The sequence below is a fragment of the Penicillium bovifimosum genome, assembly GCF_028826915.1.
Source record: "Penicillium bovifimosum strain IBT 22155 chromosome Unknown utg000001l_segment0_segment0, whole genome shotgun sequence".
Classification (NCBI taxonomy): domain Eukaryota; kingdom Fungi; phylum Ascomycota; class Eurotiomycetes; order Eurotiales; family Aspergillaceae; genus Penicillium; species Penicillium bovifimosum.
This window is the reverse complement of record NW_026622710.1, coordinates 2,724,171-2,747,073: the sequence shown is the minus strand read 5'-3', so window position 1 is coordinate 2,747,073 and position 22,903 is coordinate 2,724,171. Positions and strand designations below refer to the sequence as shown.

General features: G+C 50.7%; 10 protein-coding genes across 10 annotated transcripts; 6 read left to right on the top strand and 4 right to left on the bottom strand.

Annotated features, from left to right (window-relative positions):
• Nucleotides 1-1,375: 1,375 nt before the first annotated feature.
• On the top strand, nucleotides 1,376-1,567 carry N7515_001045 (uncharacterized protein; the record flags this gene model as incomplete). Its single annotated transcript, XM_056661789.1, has 1 exon — nucleotides 1,376-1,567. One exon carries the CDS (start codon nucleotides 1,376-1,378, stop codon nucleotides 1,565-1,567), a length of 192 nt encoding a protein of 63 aa, XP_056526955.1.
• Nucleotides 1,568-2,325: 758 nt separating this feature from the next.
• Nucleotides 2,326-3,580, bottom strand: N7515_001044 (uncharacterized protein; the record flags this gene model as incomplete). Its single annotated transcript, XM_056661788.1, has 2 exons — nucleotides 2,326-2,992; nucleotides 3,414-3,580. 2 exons carry the CDS (start codon nucleotides 3,578-3,580, stop codon nucleotides 2,326-2,328), a joined length of 834 nt encoding a protein of 277 aa, XP_056526954.1.
• Nucleotides 3,581-4,296: 716 nt separating this feature from the next.
• On the bottom strand, nucleotides 4,297-6,916 carry N7515_001043 (putative C6 transcription factor; the record flags this gene model as incomplete). The annotated part of the gene is made up of 4 exons (XM_056661787.1): nucleotides 4,297-5,401; nucleotides 5,458-5,683; nucleotides 5,736-5,995; nucleotides 6,060-6,916. 4 exons carry the CDS (start codon nucleotides 6,914-6,916, stop codon nucleotides 4,297-4,299), a joined length of 2,448 nt encoding a protein of 815 aa, XP_056526953.1.
• Nucleotides 6,917-7,731: 815 nt separating this feature from the next.
• Nucleotides 7,732-9,315, bottom strand: N7515_001042 (uncharacterized protein; the record flags this gene model as incomplete). Its single annotated transcript, XM_056661786.1, has 1 exon — nucleotides 7,732-9,315. The coding sequence occupies one exon, from the start codon at nucleotides 9,313-9,315 to the stop codon at nucleotides 7,732-7,734; it is 1,584 nt and encodes a 527-aa protein (XP_056526952.1).
• A 2,324-nt stretch (nucleotides 9,316-11,639) lies between these two features.
• Nucleotides 11,640-12,961, top strand: N7515_001041 (protein phosphatase regulator SHP1; the record flags this gene model as incomplete). Its single annotated transcript, XM_056661785.1, has 4 exons — nucleotides 11,640-11,714; nucleotides 11,778-12,178; nucleotides 12,240-12,333; nucleotides 12,377-12,961. 4 exons carry the CDS (start codon nucleotides 11,640-11,642, stop codon nucleotides 12,959-12,961), a joined length of 1,155 nt encoding a protein of 384 aa, XP_056526951.1.
• A 695-nt stretch (nucleotides 12,962-13,656) lies between these two features.
• N7515_001040 (uncharacterized protein) lies at nucleotides 13,657-14,853 on the top strand (the record flags this gene model as incomplete). The annotated part of the gene is made up of 2 exons (XM_056661784.1): nucleotides 13,657-13,993; nucleotides 14,123-14,853. 2 exons carry the CDS (start codon nucleotides 13,657-13,659, stop codon nucleotides 14,851-14,853), a joined length of 1,068 nt encoding a protein of 355 aa, XP_056526950.1.
• A 229-nt stretch (nucleotides 14,854-15,082) lies between these two features.
• On the bottom strand, nucleotides 15,083-15,487 carry N7515_001039 (uncharacterized protein; the record flags this gene model as incomplete). The annotated part of the gene is made up of 2 exons (XM_056661783.1): nucleotides 15,083-15,236; nucleotides 15,384-15,487. 2 exons carry the CDS (start codon nucleotides 15,485-15,487, stop codon nucleotides 15,083-15,085), a joined length of 258 nt encoding a protein of 85 aa, XP_056526949.1.
• Nucleotides 15,488-16,375: 888 nt separating this feature from the next.
• Nucleotides 16,376-17,269, top strand: N7515_001038 (uncharacterized protein; the record flags this gene model as incomplete). The annotated part of the gene is made up of 2 exons (XM_056661782.1): nucleotides 16,376-17,025; nucleotides 17,080-17,269. 2 exons carry the CDS (start codon nucleotides 16,376-16,378, stop codon nucleotides 17,267-17,269), a joined length of 840 nt encoding a protein of 279 aa, XP_056526948.1.
• A 1,375-nt stretch (nucleotides 17,270-18,644) lies between these two features.
• On the top strand, nucleotides 18,645-19,352 carry xanA (isonitrile hydratase-like protein xanA; the record flags this gene model as incomplete). The annotated part of the gene is made up of 1 exon (XM_056661781.1): nucleotides 18,645-19,352. One exon carries the CDS (start codon nucleotides 18,645-18,647, stop codon nucleotides 19,350-19,352), a length of 708 nt encoding a protein of 235 aa, XP_056526947.1.
• Nucleotides 19,353-20,527: 1,175 nt separating this feature from the next.
• Nucleotides 20,528-22,676, top strand: xanB (isocyanide synthase xanB; the record flags this gene model as incomplete). The annotated part of the gene is made up of 2 exons (XM_056661780.1): nucleotides 20,528-21,044; nucleotides 21,154-22,676. 2 exons carry the CDS (start codon nucleotides 20,528-20,530, stop codon nucleotides 22,674-22,676), a joined length of 2,040 nt encoding a protein of 679 aa, XP_056526946.1.
• Nucleotides 22,677-22,903: the final 227 nt, after the last annotated feature.

Below are 22,903 nucleotides of genomic sequence, written 5' to 3'. Positions count from 1 at the left end.
CCCACCCGAACCGAGGTAGCTGCATTCATCCCAAATGCACCGCCAGACTTCGGCAAGAGGACGTACCGGGATATGGTTTTGACCTTACGGGCGCCAGATACGGATTGTACTTCCCTCCGTAAGGTACTCCGTACCGCGCTTCCATACAACGGAGTCAAGTGCAAAAGTTAATTAGGTTAGTTAGTTATAACTTAAACTAGTTAGTTAACCAACAATATCGATTAGCTTACTGGCTACGGATTTCGCCTTCAAGCCGCCCGAGCGAAGCGAGGGTAAACGGCTTGTTGGGATAGCAAAGCAATAGCCCTCTTCTCGTCACGCGCAATGGCAAGGGCGAGGTCAGCCGGATCTGGATGAACACCCTTTGAAATGAGGTAGGTAGAGGTAGGTAGTGTAATGGGAGAACCGCGCCATCTCCAGGATTGACGCCTTGGAGCCTCAGGCCATGACATTAGATAATACCTCAGGTTAGTTAGTTACAGAAGGCTCATCTTCACTAGGAGGATAGGCATGAACACACACACCTTTTCCCTCATGAACAGCTTCTACAGTATGATTCCCATCGGATCACAGTAGGTCGTATGACGTCCCCCGCTACTGTCTCCTGGGCTGCAGTCCTCCCATCGTCCTGTCTGCGATGTCAGACCGCCTTCGCGCTCTTCCCACTTCACTATATAATAAGTAAACTTTTCCTAAGAATAGAGTTCCAGTTGCAAGAGAGAATAACAGAGAGAGTAACTATGAATCAAGCGGGACGAAGGTTACGGTTCTTGAAGGTAGTCCTGGCTTCATCGCGTAGTGCATCAATATCCAAGTAGTTGTTACTGTCGAAAGCTAAAAAGGGAAAAGAAATCAAGAAGGAGATCGATCCTATGCTGTACTGCACACAAAGTAACAAGTCTGGGAGAAAGAAAGAAGAAGAAGAAGAACAGGAGGTAAACAATAAATACACTCTTCCCCGCGATCCCTGCTCCTTCCCTTCCTGATTGCCCACTGTACGAAGGTGCATAACGGCCAACGGGCGAGTGCCTGATTTAAATGGTTTTATGGCCTATTTAGTACTAGTGTATAGTGATTTTAGACCGCCTTCGACACCGCTTAATACCATGTTTTGTAACTAGTCCTGTAAGTTGAAAGCCACCAACTGGGAATTTTTGGGTACAGTGAAGGAATTCATTTCAAAGTTTCCAACAACGAAGCTACATGTGGTTGTCGCACGGTATGAAGGCGCAATTGATAATTGGCCGGATTCCAGTATCGTGATACGTACATCTGGTGAAGCTATTCCCGCAGCTGTAGCTAGTGAACCAATTCCTACGGTTGCCGCTAGTGAAGCTATTCCCGCAACGCCTACACCCAGATCGCCGTCTCCAGTATGGGTATCCCTGCTACTATTGCAACACCGCCTCCTGCTACAATCATCGAGTTGTCATCGCCTGCCGCAGCCACCGAAAGCGCAATCCGTCCAAACACTCGAAGGGGAAACGCAGCAAGGGGCCAGAAGCGGGCTCGGCCGCAGGCTGAGGGCACTTCACCACGCCGGAGCCAAAGGAGACGGAGAGCTTAGGGGGTGGGGACACATTGGAGCCAAAGGAAACGAAGAGTTTAGGGAAATAGGGACTTTGTACGGTCAGAAATGCCTTAGAATAGGGGAATACACAGGTTTTTACTATCGGAATAGCTTCTTCAACTCCTAAGATCGATGGAAAACAGGATATGGGGGGTGTGAATAGCTTCAAATATGGGCTTTTGCAGTTCCAAGGTTGTTGAACTTTGGGACTTTGCTTAACTACTAGGAGATCTGTCATAGTAATTCGGGTATTTTAATTTTCTGCCAGTCTAAATTCAGGCCAATTCAGGCCAATTCAGGCATTAACACACCAAAATCAGGCACTCGACTGTTGGCCGCTATGCACCTTCGTACCACTGGCTCACATGACTTGTTCCTGTCCACCGTCACAGTAGTACTTCTCATTAGAGTCGCGATTGGGCCGCAACTGAGAGCACAGCGAGCCAAGAAACTCGCGACGAGAAATCTCCGGTTTTTGGGGTCGATATGGATCCGGGATAGGAAAAATCTCCTTGAAGATATTAGACTGGAATTCCTAGAGAATGGTATCAGGTTGCTAACATACCTCTGTCTGCTGAAGTTCGGGTTTACCATTTGAGTCGAGTCTCCAGACTTGTGCTGTACTGGCAACAACAGTTTTATGCTGTTGTAGTCGCCAGTTCAAGGTAATCACTGCCTCGATAGCACGGTTCCCTCCTTGAAGGAGAAGCTCCATGTCCTTCACAAGGTCGGTCCCAGACTCCGACCAGCCAACCTCAACCGTGACTGTAGGATTGAACTCCTAGAGAGAAGAAGCACTGCCTAGACACAAGGCAGGATTTCATAGGAGGGGGAGCGTCGCAGCAGCGGGGGATGAGATCGGCGGGGAAAGGAAGATAGGTGAGGTACATGGTGATAGTGATATGAAGAATGGATATGAAGAATGGTTGGTAGGTAATATCAGATGCTATGTCTGAAACGACTGGCGAGTACCGCAGGACCCAGCTTCCGTCAACAATCTCTTGCTTGAGGAATATGTGCTGGTTGTAGGTGGAGTAGAAGCCGTATTCCACGCCCAGCTCTTGCATGTATCTCGCCAGCTGCCCGATCTGCCGCCGAAAACGCTTTTTGCGCCTCGCGTTTTGCACTGTTGGGTTTCGAAACAACTGATGCTGTGTCATCCACGGAGACTTCAGCTCACCCACAGCTTTCACTTGAGGCTGCCCAGCGCGCCGTCCATTCATGATGACCGCGTCTGGGGTGCGTGGATATGTGTCGGTGACGGCCTTGAGATCGCCAAATGCGATGTCTAGGCCCTGGGAGCCGAAAACCGCGGTCATCACATGGCCAACTTGTTGGCCAAATCGGCCTTGCACTCCAGCCTCGTCGCCGATAGGCAGTTGTTCGTGAGCAATATTGTGTGGATCGATTGGCCCCGTCGGTCTGATGGTAATTGTGCTGTTATGGCTCCCCCAGGCTGACGTTCGAATGCGACTCTGACGTCTCGTTCGGATGTATCCCACTTCTGCAATGGCCCGTTGTACCAAATAGGATGAAAAACATCACAGCAGATTTGCCTGAACCCAGCCTGAAGCGCCACCGCAAGATTTAAGCTTGCGAAGACCTCGAGATCTTCGCGGCAGTCGATGTGCCAGGGACCCCACTGCTTGATTCGAAGGAAGTTCCCCTTGTTTCTAGGCTTCTTTGTACCAAATAGAGATTCCCGGTATTGGTCATTGGGGACGGCCATTGCAATGTATAGCTCCTTACCGTCCTGAGATACCAACAACGCCCTAAGCAACAATCAGCGCTTGATCTATTTCTCATAGTAGAGATGTATGATCACAAACGTAAGTAAACTTACCGGGTCCATGACAGGCCTTTAGGGGTCGGCGTTCCGAGCGCGGCGACCAACTCCGCTGCTTCTTGCCAGAACACATTGGGGGCGTGCTCCTCGCGGGATTTGGCCTTTGCCTCCAAGATTACATGCGTCTGGGATGCCAAGTCGGAGTACAGGTATCCGTCGAGCATGCAAACCATCCACTTCGGGAACTGTACCGCGAGGTTGGCGCAGTGTGGTGTCCACGTGGCCCGCACATCTGCGGGTGTTACAAGCCAGAAGGAAAAAAGAGCAGAAGAGAGGAGATGATCCTGTGGTGAGATGGAGGAGGGAAGAGGAAAGAAGAAGAGCTGCGCAGAAGAACTCCTTTTTATGTTCTTCTGCCATGCTTGCTCCTTCCCTTAGCTGTCGTCTCGTCACATGATGATCCAGTATTCACTCTTCTATTGCCCTCTTAGCCCGTTGGATTTCTCCACCCATTTTTAAAAAATCGCTCGGTCAATCTTTTGAATTTTTCATGCTTGCGTTCGCAAACGGGAAGTGAGGAGCGATGAGGAAAGAACGACAGTTACATGCCGAAGGGGATGGTGACCGCACCTTCCCCGAAGTGTCCATTTGCTTAGCACCTTCCCAGTGAAGTGGATAACCAGTGCATACCTTATAATACTGCTTGGAACCCCAGGGAAGGTGCCTGTTTATATGATCAATGCCGATGGCAATGAAATGAAGCTTCAGTAGGATGAATGCAATTCGTGTAAAAAGGCCTCCCTCTGAGGCTTCCAACTAAATGTGATTTGACCATAAAAAGCAAACATGATGTGGGCTCAAAAAACCACCGGCGCCGCGCTGAAGATGACCAAAACAACCGAGACTATAACGCTTTTCGAGGAAAGCTCGCATCTTATCCTTAACCCCAAAGGGGTGGGTGGATATACTCCGCCGCGCGATCCATTATATTGGGCATTGTCCATTCGCCGCTGCCGGAGCTTTCTGGCGTAGGGGGCGGGAGAGAACCCACACTAGGCGTCAAGCTTGCGTGTGGAGGAACCATCGTCCCCAGAGACGCGGAAGGAGGGTTGATGTGAGGATGAGAACCGGGGTAGGCAGGCGTCCCACTGCCTCCCATTGAGCCGCGAGTATGTGGATTACCAAATGCGGCGAGTAGCTTCTGCAGAGCACGATGCGTTTTGGCTAGAGACTTGGCCCATTGCGTTTGTGTGTCAGGGGGCAGTCCAACCGGAGAAGTTGGGTCCATCGCCGGAGCAATAGGTCCTGGAGCAGTCGTGGTGCCTGTGATTGGGTCGTATGTGCCGAGGGTTTGAGGTTGCTGGGGCGAGGTCATGTTGGCCATTGTGGTGGCGGGATCGTTGGTGTCATAGGCTCGTTCGGCACTTGCCCTTTGGGCGATGATGCCTTCGAGTTGATGCAAAAGATTCCAAGCATTAGGGTCTGCTTTCGCCTCGTCAATGACAGCGAGTAAAAATGCGCAGCTGATCGCCCGCTGCAAGAGAATCCAGGAACGAGCAGCGTGAGAGCTTATGTTGTGCATTTCAATATAGGCCTCGACAGTTGTCATCAAGTTCTTCACACATTTCCCACGCATAGTAGCCGCAGCGGCTTCACTATAGTCAGCCATGGGCTTGAGCGCTGGCCGGCAGAGCTCAGAGGCAAAGTAAGAAGAGTGCAACTTGAGCACGACTCGCTCTAGATGTTGTGTGGGCGTAGAACAATGTCTCGCATCGCGGAGGTACGGCTTGGCCTCTACCATGATCTTTTGGATGCGATCTTTGTAACCTTGGATACTCTCATAGCTCATCTGCGCATGTGGGCTCAGCATGCGAATGCGGACAACCTCAAGTGCAAGGGAGATGACACGAGAAAGAGATTCGAAGTAAGATAAGTCTCCAGGTTGGGAACCTTCCCTGTAAGCGATATCTGGTTGGCTCACGGCGGTAGTAGAAGGTCGATCGTAGGAGAGTGAAAAGTGGCTGTCTTGCCATGCCATAGACCACCTATTGACGTTAGGGTGGCCATACTCGGTATCGTATGAATATAAAGGGCAACTTACCAGACATGTCGTCGGCGGTATCGTTCGGCTGATGAGAATCGACTTGACTCCACGTGGAGGCCGAGTGCCAAGCCCATGCGGAGGGTCATGCCAAGCAAGACGTAAGAAATCCCGGGATTCATGTTGTAAGACAATACATTTCCTATCACCAAAAGAGTCTGGATCGCCTCAATGGTGGGCTGGGACAGGAAGTTGGTCATACGGAGGCATTGATAAGAGCAGCACACTATCACTAGGCGTTAGCATGGACTTCGATCTAATTGGCATAGATCACATACCATAGACTTGGGAGGTCAACTCCCTTTCCTTGCTTCCATAATCAGATGACTGGCAGCCAGAGGCCAGAATGGCGAATAGCAAACCCAAATACGCGATGCTCACCCCGAAAGGCTTTTGCGCTTCGTCTGCGTCAGACCTATACTCGCCACCAAGAGAGGCTCTAGTCTGCAGTAGAAGCTCTAGGGTATTTTCGAACTCGAATATGTCCGCTATAACGGGGTATATGGCCCCGGATATGTCCTTATAGTAGTAGAACAATCTATAGTGAGAATATAAGGTTAGCACAAATTACCCGAACTTGATGGTTACTTCGAGACACTTACTCTCTGCATTGCTGGTCAGTAGGAAGGGCACTACAGACAGCGCTAATGTCGAACGTTGACATGTCTGATGACCATAGATCAACAAACGGATATGTTGCAGACTCGTTATCCAGACCGAGCTTTGGCAGTATTCCTCCTTCCAGAAGAGCTTGCAGTTGATCGGACCCAGACTGATTGTTCAGGATATACGCCAAAACGGAACGTGATCCCAAATGAACGGTGCCTTTGCCTAGAGTATTCGCCGCGTGGATACCCTCGCGTTCCGGTGAGGTACCCTGGGAGGGGCGAGTTGCTCCGCCACTCTGTACGCTTCCTGTGTCTACTGGATTTGGGAGGCCCTCTTCTGCCCTCTCCAAGCCTGTCCGGAGCGTAGAAATCGTGGACTCCATTTCGCGCAATCTGTTGCGCACATTGTCCCATTCCTCGCGGGCGATTGACACACGACCATTGCGAGTAGCGGAGATGGTCGGTCGCTGCAACATTGGTTCTTGTTTCACTTCCACCGATGGTTCTTCGTACGTATAGGTTGCTGGATATTCGGACACTGATGGCGTCGACGTGCTGGCAACGGCGTTGTCCTGGAAGACCTGTGATCGTTTTTTGGAGGGGCGTTCGTAGGAGCAGAGATCCGCATGGTCACGCTTGACGCATCCATCGCATGGTAGATTACGATCGCATTTGACCTTGCGCGCATGGCATGGATAGCAGGCTTTGGGCTCGCGGGCCTTGCGTTTCGTGCGAATGATTGCGTCTACCTGGGCTTGCGGCAAATCAGAGACCGCTCGATTAGGCGCCGCAGTGATGTCGGAGGCAACGGACGGCGAAAATGCAGTAGATGGTGGATAAGGCGATGCCATGTTGTCTGTTAAAGAATGTCGCTGGGTAAAGATATATAGCTCAAGTTTGTCTCGTCGATTCGTACTGCGTACTAGTTATCGCGGGGCGGCCTAAACAGCGATTCGTTGGCTCATTGGCAGCATGGATGTTGGAGAATGACGGTGTGTGGGACAGTAAGATCAAGACATCGGGGAGTTGTAGATATCCATGAATCCACTAAATAGACCAAAGCAACCTATCAGGCAATAGAAGCTCGATTTAAAATTGCAGGCGAAATGTTCAAGGAAGCTGGAATCAAACCCCGGGATGCCGGGGACCATGACACGTGACGTCGTCCAAATGCGGAATCAAACCCTACGTCAAGCATGGTCAGCTTGGAATTTCTTGCACTTCAGCATGTAGATTGGTATCACATCTGAGTGTTCACTGTTGGAGGATTTGGCTTATATTTCGATTTCCTCAAATTACAATTTGTCCCAAGGTCATGGGTTTGCTACATGCCTGACTCCTGAGGCTATCTTATACCAGGTCGCACCGTCGCCCGGTTAGTTACGTACTGCTGAGGCATCACTTATGGCGGTGGCGCAGTTCTACTACTTACACGGCGCAGATACCTACCAACATGGTCCTATCTGCTATCATCCTATGCGACAACCAATCTAGGTCCAAGAATGGATGGTATCAATCGAGTTCACACAATTGTGCGGATGTGGTTCTAAGATTGCAATTTGCATTCTGCCTTATATACCGACATAACATAACTGCCCTCTGTCCAGGTGCCCGGTACATAGCAAGTGGAAGGAATGGGAGACACAAATATGATCTCGCCCCTGAATCAAGATCCCTCTTCGTGGATGACGGTTGCCTTAGAGTCGTTACCATCTGAGCTATGCCTCGGCGATCCACCTTTCTCTTCGGATCCTTCTGCTAGCATTGTTCCTCGCCCTTCCTGGGTAGTGTTGTACCGGCGGGACACAACGTTCGCTTCATCACCGAAGAGCGCACCGATCTCTTCCAGGGTCTGGCCCTTTGTCTCTGGGAAAAGGAGGTAAATAGCAACAATATAGCAGAAAGAAGGAATGATCAGCACTAGATAGAATTTCCATCCAATGTTGTTCAGCGCCACCGGAGCACCGACCAGGGTGATCTCGGAAGCAAGGTAGAAACTGCTCAGGCCAAGTGCGACACCCTGTGAGCGCAAATGATTCGGGAATATCTCCGCGACATAGACATATTGCGTTGCATCAACGAAGAATGACCACCAGAAGATGAAGAAAAAGACGAAGAACACCCCGGCCCGTAGCCCGGCTATGTTATCTGTTCCCAGATACTCGGCTGTTATAGCACAAAGGAATATTACAGACACGGTGCACCCGGTTGCGCCAAGGAGCAGGCATTTCCGTCGACCGACACTGTCCACGTTGAACGCAGTCCAGGTGTTTCCGATAAGTGTAAAGCTTGTCCAGCATGCGTTTAGAAGAAGTGGAATAGAGCCACTCATCCCGAGGCTGGCATAGATTAGGACACCGTAGTTCGTCATGACAAACACTCCAAGGAATTGGTTTCCCCACATGAGTATGAATGCAACGAGAGCGCGTCTGCGGTTGGGCAATGTGCGGAAAAGCTCGAAGGGACGAACCATCATGGATCTGTCATGTTCAAACTGCTTTTCGATGAGGTGGAACTCTTCGGCAGCTTTGGCGCCGTGAGTATCCCTCGGTGTACTGTGCAGCTTTCTAACAACGTCGAATGCCTCATCCCGTCTCCCTTGCTGCAACAGCCAGCGGGGAGAAAATGGTATCAGAGGACTGCCAGCTAGGACAATCAGAGGAAATATGACTTGGAATGCCAGCGGGAACCGCCAAGAGAATTCTGCTGCTCGATCGGTTGCTCTCATGAAGTAACAAGCGTATCCGAGCCAGCCAGCAAGACTGTACCCGACGGCGTACATAATGCCCGTCACGGAGACCATAGCACCGCGTGTCTCTGCGGTCGAGACTTCAGATTGGTAAATAGGCACGATGCAGGCTAGAATGGCGGCGCCAGCACCGGCAATGAATCGGCCAACGAGGAACATTGCCATGTTGACAGCACCTGCGCATAATGCACCACCGATAATCAACACCACGCATCCAAATTGCAGGGTGCGCTTGCGACCGTAATAGTCTGCTGACCAGGCCTGGTAAAGACACCCTACAATGGCACCAGCCGAGTTGATTCCATTGAGGGCACCAATCATGTTTGTAGTGTGGGAGTAATCTGGCTCACCCTCAGTAGCCAAGTTGAAGTAGGTATAGAAGTTTGGTTGTCCAACGGTCGATCCGATGACAGCCAGCCCATAGGCACTGGCAATTGTGCCGATGGCCACGAAGACCACGACCCACAAATTGTATACATTGACGATAAGTTTGGTCAACATTGTGTTGAGATAATGATTGCTGCATTGAGATCAGGAGAAGGGAATGTTCTACGTACCAGATATATGATGAAGTGACAAGCCCGGCGAGCAGCCCGAGAAACCCCACTCGCGGTCCTTAAACTCACATCCACAGAGTTTTTGAGACGGGATACATTGCTATTGTCCTTCAGTAAGGGCTGTTCTGAACCAATGAGTTTGCAGATAAAATCAGGAGTGACTGGCGGATCTCTAGAGATGCGGGGGATCAGCATTGTCAGTTCGGTTTGCGGGGAACATGATGTCAATCAATGAGGATATCCCGAGGCACAGCAGTCAAGTAGACGAGCTCCCATTACCATAGCCGGAGACCCTTAATGTCTGGAGTTGTTGCTGTGGTTCGCTAAATCTGTTCGTCTCAAACTGGTGCGTTCCGGTTCATGTCTAGATTAGGGTTAGCCGATGGCAGCTATGATTTCCCGACAAAGATGCCACTTCCTTAGGTGAGTCTGTTACTTTTAGACAAGTGAAATCCAACGCCTTTGAAGGTTCGACCATGTGGAGGCCAGGGATGAGGTGTTTGAGAGGATTGGCGGCAGAATAGGGGTAGCCTCCCGCAGTGAATCCATGGCCAAAGGCGAACATACATAGCCACATATCTCATTAGAGAAGACCATTGACCACTTGATCTTGGCGTAAAGGGTGACCAAAACAGGAAGATTCTAGTGGCCAGACACGTATCTGAAAAGATGGCGAACCAAATGTATCGGAGGTACATCCTGCGTTGTCTGGAGTATCGGGAATGGACATGGCAACGAATGATCGTATGGAAGATGCCCTGTCGGCACATACTCAAACCGCATGTTCTCCTTATCCATTAGGTCAGAGCGATCGTCTTCAAACCTGTCGGGGTCAGGCATGGGCTCCGAGGGGTGTGTGGTTTTGTTAGAGGCATAATCAGACGGTGTCCGGGCTGCCCCTGGTGTCATCATACTAGAACTCGCGGCGGTGGGGACAGGTTGAGGTAAATTGGTCGAGGGCTGTTTTCCCTTTAGCGTCACCATCGAGCCTTCCTTCAAGCTTCGAGATGATCCCCTCATAGTACTTGCGGACTCCTGCGCATCGGAGCACTAGACCGAGCACCGCGCTGATTGGTTCGAGCACTACTACCGCCCTTACGAATACATCGGGCCACTCCAGTCCGCTGGTGGTTCACTTCTAATTCGGACCGCTCGTAGCGCTCGGCGGATTCAGCCAGGGAGTTCTAGCCGGACTGAGACATGTCTTCTCCATGTTAATTTGCGGTCGAACCACATTCTCAGCTACCCAATCGCTGGCTGCTCGGTGGCTAGCGCTTGTGCCGGATGGATGGTGAGTTCCTCGTTGATCCCGGCTGCAGGCTTGTTTTGATCTCTCTGCCTCGTGAAGTGCATATCTCGCACCTCTCCGGGGCGAACATGATCTTGTTGCGCGCGCCCATTCCATGATTTGTCTGACATCTCTCGCGGCGAGTCGCGGATTGCTCGTGCTTGCTGGCTATCCTAAAGGTGTTGAGGTTGTCGCCATAGCCGATCCTCTGGTCGTGGAAGATAGGTTTAACGTCTTCCTCCTATACATGGCCGAGGCTTTCTGGGACAAAATGGGGGGAAGACATTAGGCATATCTTCCACGAACAGATGATCGGTCACGCCGACGATCTATACATACACCTTTAGGATAGCCGACACCCTCGAGCAGTCCACGCGACTCGCTGCGGAGGATGACAGACGAATCATCCGATGGGGTGCACACAACAGGATTGTGTCCTCCCCGGCGAAGTACGAGATTATGCACTTCACGAGGCAGAGAGAGTGAGAGACCAAGACGTCCCGGCAGCCGAGCTCAACGAAGGCCTCACAATCCATCCGGCACAAGAACTCACCATCACAGGCTCACAACGTGACAGTAGTGGTGGTTGGGCCTCAGGACCCTATTTATGTTCAGGAGGTAAAAGATTAGTAGTAGAAAAAAACACAAGAGGAGGACAAACGAGTAGGTGGCAGAAATGGGGACATCAAATTTCCGATGAACTGCCCAAGGTAAAATATGTTATGGCCTGAGGTGTCAGTAATAGGTACCTGCGCCTCAGGCGTAATCGGGACGGAAATTCCCTAGAGCCGGCTGACCAATGGAGTGACGTACCCGTCCGCGCAGCTGTGGTGTTGAGGTCTGTTATCTAACTCAGCTCTGTTGACATCAACTCGTTCTCCCACCTTGACATTCAGAAAATTCAGAAGCTAGCTTCTCTCACTTCCCATTCTCTAGCTTGAGCAATCTCGATCGCTGCTCCCCACCCATCAAGCTTAAACATGGAGGGCAACCCCGCCGAGCACGATGAGGTCGTGTCTCAGTTCTGTTCTATGACTGGAACTCAGCCTTCAGAGGTAGGCTTACTATTACGGATGCACATAGGTTCAATCGCTAAACTTCAATGCGTGATAATCTAGGCTCAAGAATATCTTACTGCCAACGGATGGGATATAGAAGCCGCTGTCACAGAGTTCTTCGCGGAGCAGGACGAAGCCCTGCAAGATACGAACTCCGATGATAGACAACCGGTTACAGAGGGTACTGCTGGAGCTTCCGGGGGTAGGACTCTCGGGGGAGCTTTTATACCAGGTTCATCTTCCGCCGCAGGCGAGTCGTCATCATCCGCTCGAGCCGCTGCGCCCAAGAAGAAGTTCGCGACAATAGGAGACTTTGCTTCTGGCGGTGGTGGTGGACACGGCGATTCGTCTGATGGTGATGATAGTGATGAGCATGATTTCTTTGCCGGTGGTGAGAAGTCAGGTCTAGCCGTGCAGAACCCGGAGGACTTGAAGAAGAAAATCCTGGAGAAGGCCCGCAGGTAGGTCCTACTATATTGCTGCGATCAATGAATGTCGCTGACGTATACACTCAATGAATAGGGCGCGCCCTGCTCCTTCCGACGACCCTCAGCCTAGACGATCACATTTCACCGGCACTGCTCGCACACTCGGTGGTGACGATACGCCGAGTGAGGTGATTGAAAACCCCCTCGGCACCGACTCAAGACAGGGCCCAGCGCGTTCAAAGAACTCTTCACTTCTGGGCCGATGGGTTTTCGGTGGATGATGGTGAATTGTTCCGATCTGACGATCCCCGTAACGCCGAGATTCTGGACGGTATCCGTCAAGGCCGCGCCCCTCTTTCCATCATGAATGTTCAACCTGGGCAGGAGGTCGATGTGGAATTGAAGCAGCACGAGGAAAAGTACACAAAGCCTAAGCCGAAGTATAAGCCTTTCTCCGGATCGGGGCAGCGCCTCGGCAGCCCGACGCCCAGCGTAAGAACCCAGGTTCCTGCGCCTTCCGCAGCTGGTCCTTCCACCCATGAGCCACCGAAGGCAACTGTAGACGAGTCGCAACCAACGGTTACTCTACAGATTCGCCTGGGGGATGGTACAAGGCTGACATCTCGGTTCAACACTTCCGCCACCATTGGCGAGGTCTATGCTTTCGTTGCTGCTGCTACTTCGAATAGTGGAGACCGCGCCTGGGTTTTGATGACTACGTTCCCCAGCAAGGAGCTAGCTGATCGGGAGGTTGTTCTCGGTGACATGCCCGAATTTAAACGTGGAGGTGTCGTTGTGCAGAAGTGGCAGACCTGAGGCTCAGGCCTCATGCTTGCATTTCTATTGGGTCGGAGACTCGGAGTGCTCCAAAAATCGAATACCAGGGCTCTGGATTTGTATGTTTTACTTTTCATGACATATCTGATACCATGGAAAGGAGGTCTTCGGTGCCCGGTTGTCTGCATATGTCACTGTACAGTAGCGTAGTGTATTAGCCGCCACTGTTCTACAATCAATGAGCTGTTCGAGAACGATCGAATAATGGCTCGGCTACCAGTAGGCTGATTCCGTCACGGAATTATTCCCGTGCGCATCTTGGTGCAAGATACGGAACAGGGTGGCGGAGGCTCGAACCTACTAACCGTATCGGACGGCTTTCGAGTCTGCGTAGTCGCTGTTCATCCTGTCTCCGTCAGAACCTTCGTGAAACCTAGCCTTCTTTCCACCCAACAAAAGCAAGTCTTGATAGCGCATAGTCATGCGAATCGCCATCTTCATCCTTCTGTTCGTGAACCATCTCCTGTATGTACATCAATATCTCCTGCATTCGATTCGTCCCAAGTATCGTGGTGTCCGCTCGAGTTAGGGCGAATGGATATCGAGTGTCCGTCTTGCAAAGCCCTCCATTGGATTTCTGAAGTGACAATACCTTCGCGTCCTGCATACCGAACCTTCTGGGGATGTTGTTATTAGGGCGCGGTTAAGCCGGATCCTTTACCTCCTCTACGTAGATGGTCCATTACTTTACGTCGTCCGACGAAGATGCTCTACGGTTTCACAGAAACATTCAAGCTCTGAATCTTGCCCTTTCCTACACTACAATTCGGTGTACCTTTGATGAGCGTCTACCATCTCATGAACGGCATTGGATATTTCAGATACGTGGTGCTTTGTACCATGTTTTAGGTCCTTTGAGTGGAGCGTCGGCTATGACTGGCCAGCTCGCCAGAGCGGCCCAGGTTTACTTCCTTGGCGAAGGGCCTGAACAAGCATCTGAGCTTGCAACAAATGCAAGATCAGACTCGAATCCTCATCTGATGTCATGCCGTGATATACTGGAGAAACTTGGTTTGGTTATTCGGGAGAATTTCCCATACCATAGGCTCTTCCTTCGAGCATATGAGTATCTCTCACAACATACCACTGTTGATGCCCTTTGCGTGAACCCTTAACTACGTTTACTACCGAATGTGGAAGGTGGCCGGCAGTACGATTTACCAAGTGTTAATGCCGAGGTAGCTGCTCTGATCATCCCGTCCGAGTTCGGCCAGCGCGGCTACAGAGATATTCAATTATACCTTCGAGAGGCGCCGTCACTTACACGGGCCACCGATCTGATTTCAGTTGATGGTGACAACTCGGATAGTGATATGATCGAGAATCTGGCACAAGTTACGCCAGCCACCCAAGAGATTGATTCGGACGAAGATGATTGGGAAGATGACGTTCTTGATCATGATATCGACCAAGATCATGGTGAGGTTCCCGACGGATTGGTTGCTCCTCACGATCCAGCTATCGATGAAGAGTTTGACAATATGAGGCAAAGGTTTCTAACCAGGATCCACCGTGAACACCCTCTTTATATGCCATTATCGTATGTCGTTCTTTATACGTCTGGCGGCCGTGGCTTTTATCGGAGTATTCCTCTCCCGGCGGCAAATCCTAAGACTGGCAGGGCTTTTCAACGCTCTAAGGTCAGCATGGTTGAGTTTCTTCGGCTTGGTGTCTATACCAGGCGTCACTCAATTAATCGATTCCATCGTGCTGGCGTCCTCTTTCAACAGTGCTTGGTCGATGGCTGGATTGCTGCAGAGGGCAAGAAACTTGAATATATTCGATGGCATCAGGATGAGATCAGACGCTATGACATGTCTCGCGAGGAAGATATTATCAAATTGCCGTCCAGTATGACAGGTTTGTCTTAGCTTACCGATTACCTGATCCGATAATGCACTGCTAATGACTACTATCCTCCTAGGTTCCTATCTTTCTCACTATGGTTCGCCTTTCTTCTTCCTACTTCCTTCCCATATCCCTCCCACTTCCTTCCCACTTCCTTCCCAATTTTCTCCCTCTGAATACTCTTCACTCAAGTCGACCTTTCATTCCCAGACTCATTTTCACTTTCACCATGTCGAAACACGATCCCCCGCTTTACTCGACTTTTCGTCCCTTAGACTCAGGCTTAGGCACACCTAGCCTAAAAGCTGAGAGTTCAGTGTCGGCATCTTCTACGCTCTCTTCGACTTCTAGCTCAAGCCCACAATCGAAATTTTCTGCACTTGGGTACGCATCGGAGCCTGAGTTTCTGGACTTTGTGGCCCAGAAAGTCCAGACCTTACTTCAAACCGAGTCCAATGTGACGGAGTACCAATTCACAGACATACCTCTTTCGTGGGGGCGTTCTCTCTTCGAAGAAGTCGATAAGACCTTTCGATTTCGGTAAGTGACTCACATTTGACTCTTCGGCGCCCCTTCGGAGACTGACATTCGAAGACAAACTTGGGACGCTGAGTCCGGAACTTTGCGGGTCAAAGTGCCGACTGACGGCCACGACATTGCGCAAGATTGGTTACGTCTTACCGTTTCTAAATGGGCGCGAAAAAAAATCATTACTTGGCAAGAACACGATTCGGTGGAGATGAGGTTCGGAAGCACAGTCGAATTACTTACGCCACTTGGAAGTCAGAGCACGAAACAGCCGGATATTTTGCTTCGCCCGAAGACTGGACAATTGCTTCCTAGTTTGAAGCATCAAGCAAATCCTGTTGTCAACTCCGCCTGGCAACTGGGTCATCGACGAGTGAATATCACGTATTTAAGCCTCCGCCTTGTCTCTTCGTTCCTCAATCAATTTATCCACTCATTGTGGATTGGTTCCCCTTAGCTTCTCTAGGCTCCTTCAAAACGTACAAGACCCTTAGACCATACTGTAATTGCATAGATTCACAATCCTCCTAGCGACGTTCCAGTACATAATCCGAAGTACTTCAGCCTCACTCGACTGACAGGCGCCTCTTCCGCAACTAAGCCCGATTGAGCAGGAACAATTGAAAGCTTTGGCCAATCAAAATGCAGGATCTAACCCAGAGTATCACCTACGCCTGATCAGGCGAAACAGAGAAAACTATCAGCCAATCAAGCGACCGGACCAAGCCTATTGATGCGCAAATCAATGGAAGCTCTCAACCAATCATGCCACCTGATCAAGTCCATGGTTCAGCTATGAAGGCTCTCTCACTCCTCTTCCCTTCTCTTCTTCTACTTCTTCTCCTCTTTCTAGGCTTTCACATTTTCTCCAAACTTTTATCGCCCCTTCAAGTTCTTCGTTTCCTCTTGGATACTTTCACTTCCTTCTCAAGTCCATCCTCGAGTCCTTCCGCTTGAAGTTTTTCATATCCTCTTCACCTTTCTGCTTCTTTCTTACTCTTCCAAGTCTTTCGCACAATGCCTGAGTTCGGTTGGTTTCCTCGGAAGAGCTTTGCCCCTGGCTCTAAGTTCAGCTTCCAAAATCCACAATCCATCACCTGTACGATCGAAGATAAGGTCTCGCAACACACTCGGCGGCGGCGCGTAGCCCCTCAGTCTGGAGAGTCAGGATTCAAACCATCATCTGCGGAAGCAACATTCCATGTTCGGCTAGACTCAAATGGCCAAATTGCATTCATGCGGGTGCATATGCAAGTCCCTCATCCCGGTACGGAGTACGATGATATTGAGGATCGACGCCTCCAAGCTCGCCCGTGTCCACACCCCGAGGTGCAGGCTTTGATGGACTTTCACAATTCAAATGCAAGCATGACACCGGCCCTCCTTGGAATAAAGGAGGAATCTCAGGGCTCGGACGGTTGTGTGCCGGGGGGTTACATAGTCTTCATTGTGTTCGAGAAAGTACCTGGGGTCCGACTTGCGGATGATCAATCAGCACCTTATCCTGGATTTCCGCTGCATACATTCTTCCGGAGATTCGATCGTAAAGAGCGAGATGAAATTCGCGAACAATTCGACAAGGCGGACCAGGAGTTGGCTAGAATCGACTGGTTGCATGATGAGCCTTGGGCCGATCACCTTGTTTGGGATTCCGACACTTCGAAACTGTGAGTCCCCTTTTTTCCTGTTGACACAAGCATTCTTAAAAACACTTGCAATAGGTACTTTATTGATTTCAGAAAGGCACATCCAGCGTGCTGGCTAGGCCGTCCGCAAGACGTTGTCCTGGGAGCCAATGTGGCTTTAGCAACGGATATAACGCCTAAGCAGTATAACTGGGAACTCTTCGGTCTTGCAATTCGCCCTGGTAACTCCAAGGATGAAGGGAATCTTTCAAAATGGAAGCTCTAATATTCCCGTCTGGTGTATCAACTCAGGCAGGGCAATTTCTTTCAAATTCTTTGCAAGGGGGTTATCTGACAACCATCTCGGTAGCTGCTAGATGAATGGAAATCCAATCCCTTGATCTTTCACGTGAGCATTCCTTACCTCAGTAGTTATGAGCTGGAGATGTAGTCGCGAGGTAGCGTTAGTTCAATATCACACTCCTACACATCTCCTATTTGACTGCTTGTGCGCAAGCAGCGAAGCGCCCAACCTGCCTCAGGCCTGGGTTTAAGTAACCGTTATCGACCTGGAGCGAGGGCGAGGAAATCGAACTACTTGTGTACCGGTAGTTCGTGAGATGACGATCCAGCAGAAGAGAGCGGTCAGGGGCGGCTCCTGAAGCGCTCAAGAACCAATAAGGTAGTCAGTAGGTGTAACTTAACGGAATTACGCAGTACTGTATTACTGTGTAGAAGTTATGGCCTTTTTTTTGGTGGGGGGCTGGGCTGGGCTGAGCTGAGCTGCAGTCACATCCATCTTCCATCGTAAATAGCCCTAAGAGGCTAAGTTGACCGGATACATGATACTTACCATCATGGATACCGTCACCGTTATGAGGTGATGATGCAAGCCAGCCTCGTATCCCCTCACTGAGGACTCGAACAATGGCAGACCGGGTATCCTTCCAGTATTGTCCTCGAAATATACATGCTTCTGAGCGATCCCAAGTCGTTGCACAGAGATCAGTTTGAAATTCGACCAGCGAACCAGGATCTCTCAGGTGTCCAATCAGATGGAATGAAATCAGCCACCTGCAAGCAAGAACGTGCAGACTGCAGGTGTCGCCTGGGCAGGGTCGCATTCAAACCCCGACACCGAGCCGCCTCAGGCCGGAGGGTGCCCCGTTTGTAGCTGTCCTTATCTCACCATCCATCGTTCCCCTATGGCTTGGGTTGTTTCGAGTGCCATTGTAGCGTCCGACATCATCTCCATGAGGACCCGTACAATGAGATTACTGGGCCACACGTCCCGACATGGATCCCCTCGGTCCCCAGTTGACGTTCAAGGCCCAAGGGATCGTTATCCCTCAGCACTAAAACATGGCGGCATTTGGATACCTTGCAAAATTGTCCCAGCCGTCGAATCGGGGAATGCGGAGACAGCTTCAGACACCGAGGTAACACACCGCCCGGTCAGCGATTGGTTTCGGAGTCAGCAGCGTCTCTTTGCAAATGCTCCGAGGTAAAATGCCCCGCAGCCCTTCTCACGCCGTTCAAGTAAATTCATAATGGGCTCCAGGATTTCCACCCCCAAGTCTCTCACCTTCCCTCGCATCCGCCAGAGCAAAGTTGCCACGGGGCATCTCGAAAGACCAGATTGAAATCCATTCCATCAAATCATGCCATCGGAATCCTCGAACAAGTACTACAAAGTCGGGGTCCTCCTGATCCCCGGCGGAGACATCCTCGACTTTGCAGGCCCAATCGAAGTCTTGTCCCATGTCTCGCACAATCGCAACCCAGATGACCCGGACAGAATGTTCGAGATCAAGACCATTGCTGGCACTTCTGCAGTTCGTGCCGCGCAGACCCTCACTGTTGAGGCAGACATTCTCTTGCCAGACGCCATTGACAACATCTCGGACTTCAATATCCTGGTCATCCCAGGTGGCCCACCATCCGCTATGCAGCCACTCCTTGAGGGCAATGGACCAGAGTTGGAATTGATCCGGAAGTTTGCAGCACTATCTTCAGATACATCGTCTGACGAAAGGATCCTGTTTTCAGTCTGCACCGGTGCCTTCCTCCTCGGTGCTGCGGGTGTACTCGCCGGAATGACCGTGGCAACGCACCATCGCGCTCTGGACGTTTTGCGTGAGATTTGTGCTCGTTCCAATGGTCCAGACGAACCTGCTACGACTGTAGTGCACAAGAGATACGTCGACGGGGGTATGCTGAAGACAGGCGGTGTCAGGCTCATTACTTCTGGAGGGGTCAGCTCAGGCTTGGACGCGAGCTGCTATATTGTCAGCCAACTGGCGACGCATGACATGGCAGTTTTTGTGACTCGAGTCATGGAGTATGATTGGCGTGAGATCAAAGAATGAGCTGAAGATGTAGTCAACGGAGGTGCCACAGTGTTGATCACGTATCAGTTTGGAATACAATTTTGAGTACAGATGATCTACCTTTTGGTTAGGTACTTGACTTTCTTGGGTCAGACAAGACATGGTCATGCAGACTTTTCTTCGCCCGTAACATCCCCAGGCTAGATTGCGTGTCACGCTGCCGCAGAAGACTGAACATGCTACTTCGGGGTTTCTAAATGAATCAGAGTTTGATAACGCATCGGAGAAAATGCATCTCACGTCGAGATCTCACTAGTCTCTCATGCATCAACGGCGGCGCCCGTCAATGGCCATCCTTCTATGGTTGTAATCTCGCCCGTCCACACCCCGTCGTTAGATCAGTCCAACTCTGCCGCGATCTTGGCGGTCCAAGCAACATGACGTTACACTTGCCTTGGGGGATCTACCATGCATTCCCTAGACGATCACGGTTGTGGCTTCATCTATTGGTAGAGATTGCCAGGGATCCTGAGCTCTACAACAGCCTTGTTGACACATATAGACCCAGCCATTCCGCGTGGCCAATGGGTCTACATTCCCGATGCATCTCTAGTCATCGGGATCAGCGAGAGGCTGAACTTTTGGTAGAAGGTTCAAGGAATAACCTCTACGCCACCATCTACATGGAGTTTCATACAAGCCGTGCTGACACAATGGCTGAAGCATCAAACCCAAACTTTATCGAGTTTAAGGCTCAAAGACTAAGAAATCTAACCTAAAATCATATCATATTCAGCTGGGTCGTTCTTTTTCGGCTACTTTACTCCGAAATTCAGCCATTAAGTCAAGAAGAGTCTCCAGAACGTACTCTGAAAGTTGTACAGAGATGATGGTCATCCAAGCCTGGGATGTCCTAGGTTTGACCTAAGACTTTGGGTTCTACTTCTTAGTCCGCATGAAGAGTTACAGTCATCGGAACGAGGTATGATTCCCCCAGACAGGCTGTTCGAGCGGTCAGTGTTGTGGTCGATGCACGTTATATAGCACCAAGTGGTCCTGGACGAAACACCACCTCTTGCCTCTTTTTCCCATCAGTGAAACCAAGTCAGCCCCCTCATACTTCCAGCCTCCTTCTATACCTACCCAGGTAGATAGGTGACTGGACCAGAGCCCCCGACATTGGAAAACACATACATTACACTTCGAGAGTCACTATGTTCACTGTGGCATCACCCGGTGCGGACACCGTCCCCTCTTCATACCTCCCCGCACTCGCTAGTAATGGGACTATTCCTACCGAGAATGGGGTCTCCAATGGAAAAGCAAGTGTCAAGACTGTGGAAGTGATGTCCGAGGGTGACAGTGCCGATCTTGGGGTTGTCGCCGCAAACGGCGATACTAAGCACCAGGAACAAGGGCTTGACAACCCCATTGTTCCTGAAGCTCCAAAGGCTGTATCAGAGAATGAGAAGATGACGATGGAGGTCTTGAAGATCATCGAAAGCTATGGGGTTGATTTTGAGAAATCGGGTGTTTCCTGGAAGGGCTTTGAGTCGTTTGTTCCAGTTGTTCTGGAACAGATCAGCAAAGAGGAGCCGATTCGGATGATCTTGCCTGCTTTCCCTTTCAAGTCGCCGAATGCACGCGATAAAGTCTTGGGTACGATGCCAGATTTTGGTGAGGAGTTGGCGTTGGCCCATTTGAATGGACTTTGTCAGAACATTGCCGAGGGTATATCCACCGGGTGCAGAAGTTCACATCAGTTCGGACGGACTTGTGTACAATGGTAATACCCTCCGAAACAACGATGTCACTTGTGCTCAGTGCTAACCTTTCGTAGATATCCTTGGTGTCCCCGATGAAACCGTCTGGGACTACGGAGAGACATTGCGCCAAACGGCCATCGAGAAAGAGCTCCACCATGTCAAATTCATCCGTCTTTTCGAGCTGCTCGAACACCCTTGGTTCCCATCTTCCACCCCCGAGTCAGCCAAAGCATTCTACCTAGCTCATGCAAGCTGTCTTCGCCGAGAACTGATGTTCGCCTTTGGAGACCCGAAGTTCGACGCAACCCACGCCATTAAAACCGACAACGACACCTGCCTGACATACCGCGGCTACATCAAATTCCTGACCAAAGATCTCGCCCACCAAGACGAGACCAAGTCAATGTCCAAGCGCGGCCGCCAGGCCCAGATCGCCGAGACAGCCCGCCAAATGATCATCCGGGGCAAAATGTTCGCCGCAGCAATCCGAGCCAACCGCAAAGACTACGTGCGACTTTCCATCCACGAGTCGGCCGGCGAGAGAAAGCTGTCCGTCTCGCTGATCCCGCAACTTCGAGGCACACTCGGATACACTCCCTGGCATTCCTCCGTAGCAGTCGGATTGGACGGATCATATCGCACCGTCCACGCGGAAGACGTGCGCGACACGCACGACCTGATCTACAAAAACGGTCAACCATATTACTTTCGCGAGCGATCACCTCTCTTCGACTGGACCGAAGATGGCCTCTCCGTCAAGTTTGAACATCTCTACCCCTGCGGCCTCATCATCCGCCCCGCCGACATCGACAACGTCAACCCGCCGCCATCAATCCGCTCCATCCCCATGCAAAAGGTCCGCCAGCTATCCAACGGCCTATCCCCAATTATCCTACGCGGGTTCGCCGAGTCACTCGAGGAAGAACTTTACGTCAAGAAAGCCGAGGAACTCGGCAAGATCCTGCCCTGGAGCTTCGGAGTCATCCAAAAGGTGCGAGACCAGGGCCGCTCCGATAAAATGGGCAACAACGTAACTTCCAACGAGGCGATGCCGATGCATTTCGACGGAATGTTCAAGTTCGACGAAATCACCGACCCAGAAACAGGCGAGAAGAAAAAGGTTCAACACCCACCAGGCTACCAATTCTTCACCTGTCCCGCCACCGCGCCCAAGGGGAATGGATATACCCTGTTCGCCAGTTCGCGGCTGTTCTTCCGGTATTTGCCTCTGCCTTGGACTGTCGAGCGTCTGGATAAGATTACCTGGGCGATGGACAATGATGGATTCTGGGATGCGAAGCTGAAGAATCTGCCGCTGACAGTTAAGCATCCTGTTTCTGGATTGTCGTGTCTGCGTTGGCATCAGCCGTGGGATTCGAGTAAGACTAAGTTCTCGACTTGCGATGTCAGCATTGAGAATGATGAGAGTGCTCTCGTTGAGGTTATTGATCGGGTTGTTTATGATTATAGGGTTTGTTTGCGGTTTGGTTGGGAGAAGGGTGATATGCTCATCAGTGATAATACTGCTATGTTGCATACTCGCACTGGGTATATCAGTAACTGTGATCGGGAGTTGTGGAGGATTCATTGTGACTGAGCTGAGATTGGCTTTTGGTATTTTGTCATGGGTTTTTGGTTTGTTGGCTTATGCTAAGTTTCAGTATGAAGCAATCACACATGCAATGCAATGACTCTGGTACTTCTGGATAGTTTCCGTGGTTCGTAAAGTTTAGTCTTTCATATACTCCGCCTGTTGCCCTTTTCTCTACACCCAACCCCCGGACAAAGATAAACACGTGCGGCGTTACCTAGAAGTGTTAACAA